This window comes from Dendroctonus ponderosae, unplaced genomic scaffold (assembly GCF_020466585.1).
Source record: "Dendroctonus ponderosae isolate FM_Combo_2020 unplaced genomic scaffold, Dpon_F_20191213v2 Dpon_F_20191213_4, whole genome shotgun sequence".
In the NCBI taxonomy this organism is placed as follows: Eukaryota; Metazoa; Arthropoda; class Insecta; order Coleoptera; family Curculionidae; genus Dendroctonus; species Dendroctonus ponderosae.
In genome coordinates, this window is record NW_026018611.1 from 4212416 (window position 1) to 4217867 (window position 5452).

General features: G+C 36.6%; 1 protein-coding gene across 4 annotated transcripts in view; it reads left to right on the top strand.

Moving 5' to 3' along the window:
• Positions 1 to 5452, top strand: part of LOC109544078 (A disintegrin and metalloproteinase with thrombospondin motifs 9) — a 107208-nt gene that overhangs the window by 90734 nt on the left and 11022 nt on the right. For 2 of the 4 annotated variants that reach the window (XM_019914109.2, XM_048665730.1), the window contains exons 18-22: positions 386 to 553; positions 688 to 937; positions 1129 to 1167; positions 3349 to 3582; positions 3641 to 3806. In XM_019914109.2, the coding sequence (XP_019769668.2) occupies positions 386 to 553; positions 688 to 937; positions 1129 to 1167; positions 3349 to 3582; positions 3641 to 3806 (857 nt within the window). Of the gene's footprint in view, positions 1 to 385; positions 554 to 687; positions 938 to 1128; positions 1168 to 3330; positions 3583 to 3640; positions 3807 to 5452 lie in introns of all 4 variants that reach the window. The other 2 variants (XM_019914110.2, XM_019914111.2) reach the window with 2 other exon arrangements.

The following is a 5452-nucleotide window of genomic DNA, read 5'->3' on the forward strand; positions in this document are numbered from 1 at the left end:
AGCACCAGGAGTCTACAGAGTTCCGTGCAGCTGTGGAAGAGCATACATCGGCACCACAAAACGAAGCATAAACACTAGAATCACGGAGCACAAACAAAGTTGCAGATTGGGACAAACAGAAAAATCAGCAGTAGCGGAGCACGCACTGCTAGACGGCCACCAAATACGATTCGACGAAGTGGACATTTTGCGCTGCCTCATCGCCTTTGATAATGTCCACCGCAGTTGTGGACGAAACGTCAGGAAGAAATTCCCATAGACCACGGCTACAAAGCCCGGAAAACATTCCTAATTGTATTTTAACCTGCCGTGAAAGCCTTCATAGTCTGATGTTGAATCTTGTTGAAGTGTCCCTAAAATCTTTAGATTCATATTGAATTTCCAGATGAATGTGGTGTTTGTGGAGGCGATAACAGCCAATGTCGTGAAGTGGCCGGAACTTACAACAACACTGCGGATCAAGTCAGTTACAACATGGTGGTTCGGATTCCCAAAGGCAGTTCGAATGTTAAAGTTACTCAACACAGTTATGGAATCGACGAAAATTTCCTGGGTAAGTTTGCCGTTTTCGATGAAGAAGACTTGTTTTCCTTTTTGAACTTTAATGGGGATGCAGGTGATTGAAGACGCGAGTGGAGCTTGCTCCACAGCCTAATGATTTTATTAGTGAGTTAAAAGTGAGTTTAGCCCTTAGAGATGGAGAAACTGGACAATACATTCTGAATGGGAACCAAATGCTGATGACTCAAGAGGTGGAAGTGGAATATGGCCCGATGATTATCAAGTACAGTGGCAGCAATGCTAAAACTGAATGGATATCGACGTTGAAAACGAAAAAACTGCACAAAGACCTGGTGGTGGAGGTTTTATCAATAAAGAACCTATCGCCTCCGGACATCACGTACCATTACGTAATCCGTAAAGATGCCGCTCCTAGGTATGTAGTTTTTAATAGGTATTTTGCATTTCGGCATGAAAATTGCACAATTTTCATTTCTTTGTGGTTCATTAGTTCAGATTCATATGTTTTCATTTTGCTTTCAATATGTCGAGGCTGAATTGCATTTTGAACAACCAGTTGCACGTTCAACAGCTAAAATAAATAAGGCGTCTTTTCCCTTGCATTAGGTCGTCCAGGTACCACACGCTCGAAGATCCCGAAAAAAGGTATTCAAAGCCTACACATGCTTTAGGTGTCTTTTACTGTCTCTTTTAATACGACTTTCCCCTTAATGATTTTTTTCCCTATGTCGATTACAGTCGTTTTACTGAGTGTTTTAAAATTAATTGCCCCGTCCCCAAGATTCATTGCCGAAGTGAATTTAGGTATTTCATTTTTTCCTTGCTGCAAATGTTCATTGATAATCAATTTTGTTCTGCATATTGGGAATTATGATTGCGATCTTGAACATGCCTATGATTTCGGACAAATAATTAATTTTTTTAAGTGATTTTTGATTAAGTCTTAGTCAGGGAATCTAATTCGGACGTTCCCGAATTACTTTTGGGACATACTTTATATGATGTGGTACGATACAGGCAAGATCAGTTTACATGTAAAAATGCTGAATGATTATTTGATTTATTTTAAAAGTGCAAATTTTATTAGTTTTTCCAAATACAGTATTAAAACAATCGAGATATATTTAACAAAACTGCAATGAGTTACTTCACTCTTCCGGAAATCTGGAAGAATAAATGGGACAACCCGTTGCTTCTCTACTTATTTATAGCTCTCAAGAGTTTATTTACAAATATCTACATGTAATTGCTAAAATTGCTTCTTTTAACAATTGCTGCCATAGAAGCCGCCCATTGGTTTCTATACGATTTTTAATTAATTTTTATATTCACTAATTTGTAACTCCTTGCGTGTGATCGTTAGTGCTAAGAAAAGTGTGACTTATCTACGTAAAAAGTCCACGTTAAACGTACGTAATTGAACTTAACGTACGTAAAAAGTCCACATAACTACCTTAATGCCCCATTTTTTATCAATGATTAATGCTTTTTACCAACCACTTGAGCTCACACATAATCATCTTAAACTTTACTTAAATTTTGCAGTTTTTTCCACAGATCTTTTTCAGGTTTTGCGATTAATTTTTGCCTTAGATTATCTACGATGATCCACAAGGTTTTACATAATTTTCCTGAGTTGAAATTTTCTTCGAAAGTTTGGTCAGTGACTGATCAACATTCAGGTTGAAAACATTTTTGCTTTCAGGGGTTGTTGAGTAATTTGAAAAATTTGACTTTGACTATGAAATAAAAAAATTTGCTTAAAATAAGGCGTTCTATCGAATGCCAGGCTTTGCGAGTAACAAGACCCACCCTGTATAATTTTTGATAAAATTTACATGGTGTTTTGTTAATAGTGATACAATATTCTTCCAGTAACATCCCAGATGTTTTTTTCTTATTTAAAAGGAATTTCTCTTTTTGTCCTATTTTCAGACTTCTATATTTCAATCAAATATGCAACTTAAGGTTCTTTGGCTATAGAAAAAAATACCTCAGACTTAGTTAAAAAAAGCGCTTTGTTTTCACGCAATAACAATTACGTTTAAAGATAATTGTTCAACAGGCTGAATTAAATTTCTGGTAGATATTGTTTAAAATTGCAACTCCACAGACAAATTGGAAAAATTTTTTTTTGTCTTTAGATGAACCTGGCATGATTTTTTGTCTATTCATTAATTAATGCACCAAGTTTTGCCTAAAGCCGAGGTCGATTCTACAGGGTCTCACTAAGGAGATCGTTCGCGTTTTGCACTACAAATATTGCTTTGTGTAAAGAAAAAAAATGTTTAGAGATTAGAGATCTTAGTTTTATTCCGCGTTTTACTGAAAATTGTATTCAGCGTTTCTTCAAATATCTGTAATTGTAAAAGAAACTGTCTTTAGTGCGAAGCTTCCTGTATAAAAAGAAAGAGGAAGCTAATTTTCGGTGATGAACAGTTGAATTGAAAAACTTAAACTGAGGTAGCAATTGTACAAAAACATAACATTATTGGCCAAGTTTGAACCAAAAAAATGTGGAGAAGCGAGCAGTACTCCCGCCAAGGCTTGTGGGCCTAAGCAGGTTTTCCCTCCTTGTAATTACGACTTCTTCACAGCTTCCCCGTCATATACAGAGTGAAATTATTTTTCAGGCATAGTGAATAAAAAACTGACACTATTTCAACACCATACATTTGAATCAAAATGCATGCTGTGTTAAGTGGCGTGGAAGTACTTAATAATGCGTGTTTTTTTAATGTACTGCACCCAAATTTTAACCGCATGTTGATCTAACGACTAACTTCGACCTCTTACACACCTCCACAGTGTGTCGCCTTATTCCAGTTACGGTTGGCGGCTGTATCAGAAGAACTGGTCGACTTGCTCTTCCATCTGCGAGGGCATCCAGTATCGGAAGCCCACTTGCGTGAAGCTGATTAATGGACATGTAGCTGATAAAAGCTACTGCGCTCACAATGACGTTGAAAGCGCTACAGAGAAACGCCAATGCAACAAACACTGCAGCTTGACCTGGCACATTGAGTCCAGAAGCGCCTGTTCTCCACATTGTGGAAAAGGGTCTGTAGACTTTCAGGCCAATCGTGTTTCTTAATGGAAATCGATGTTTTGATTGCAGATATCGGCACGTGTATTACAAGTGCATAAAACTAGGGAAGAATAACCAAACGAATATACAGGACGTGCACACTCAGCACTGTAACGTGCTGCCGAAGCCTCCTAGTACGGAAATTTGCTACACTTCGTGCAATTCTACCAGATGGGATTATTCCAATTGGTCGGAAGTGAGTACAGGACAAAGTGAAGAAAATAAATTGGGGTGGAAACTATTTTCTGGTTCAAAAACTCGCCACCTTTGTAGCTCTGAATAATGTTACCGATTGCCAGAGGCTTCAAATGGGGAAATTTCAAGCCTATCGGCGACAGTATTTGATTCGTTTTGGGGTTAAAATTCCTAATTAAAATGTAATTTTCCCGGGAGTTATACAGGGGCTCAATGAAGAGCTGATTGAGCTGAGCATGCATAAAAAAGGGTATTAATTGTTACCAAACAGCTGAAGATATTTGCAGGAATTTTGGTAAGCGTTTATTGCCCATAAAACGAGCACGTTTTGCAATCGGCAGGAATTTTTATTTGTTCAGTGGCGTCCGAACGGGCACTTTGTAGGACAGTTTAAAAGAAAAATTTGCATTTTATTGCTTTTTCGTAAAATGACAAAAGTTTTGGGGTTTTTATTCAATTTCCAAGGAAAAGCTCCATGTAGACTTTTCTTTTCAAGCACTGTTTTCCAGTGACTGAAAGGTCCAGTTTGCCGCTTTGCACTTTTATACCTCAATTGTTTGACCAACACTGGATATCTGCTTTATTTTGATGTGATTTTTCTTTGGCAATTTTCGCATCCTAAATCTCGGTCAAATATTTTCACCCGTTTAGGAATAATTCATAAATTTGATTTTACCAATCTTTTCTTGATCTTGAACCTCCTCAATTTCCGTAAGAAAGGGTTTTTCAAACGTACTCGTATTTTTCTTATTATTTTTTCAATTTTGCACTGGCACATTGCAGGATATTTTAAAAGAAAAAATGTGCATTTTTTGCTGTTGCTGTTGTGTAAAACGACAAGAGTTTTGGATTTTTCATTCAATTTAAGAGAAAAAGGCTCAATTTAGATTTTCCATTTTATGCATGGTTTTTGAATGTTTTGCATGGTTTGAACTGTGCCCTAAAACCTTTTGACCAACACCGGATATCTGCTGCATTTTCACTCAAGGGCAGTGTATCGGACGGGAAAATTGAAAAAAATCCTTTTTTCGTCCAAATTTAACGAAAAATCTGAGAATCATTTTTTTTTATGGAAAAACAGTAGGAGTGTTCGTTTTTTCCTTGAAAATCTGCTATGCTTCTGTACGCAAGCTACTGACAAAATGAAGATGCTGATTTTATGGCCAAAAGTGCTTCTTCAAACGCGCTTACTGAATTTCCAAGTCATTTTTTGTTTTTTTTTTTATATTTTCACAAAAATGCACAACGAAGTATAGTGATTTAAAACCTGTTTGGAACTAAATCAGATTTGTTATACCACAGTTCATTAAGAATTAAAAAATGTTTACTTTTTTTTGGAAATGGCCAAAAAGAGCTGGAAACACTGGTCGCAACTAAACTTCCAAGAATTATAGAAGGAAGCTTTCTCTATCCAATAAAGAAAAAATAATGGTGGTAAAAATCTTGTTTGAACATTTTTTCAAAAATAGTGTTCAATATGAATTGCTGAAAAAAGGGCGTCGCAGGCTGCCAAATTTGAAAATTCAAATGATTTTTCAAAATCAAAAGGAATTTAAAATGATTTTAATTATATTTCTGCAAGTTACAGACCAACTCTTTCCCTATGGAGCCAAGGGGGTCATGACCCCCCCCCCCACTCAATTCTCT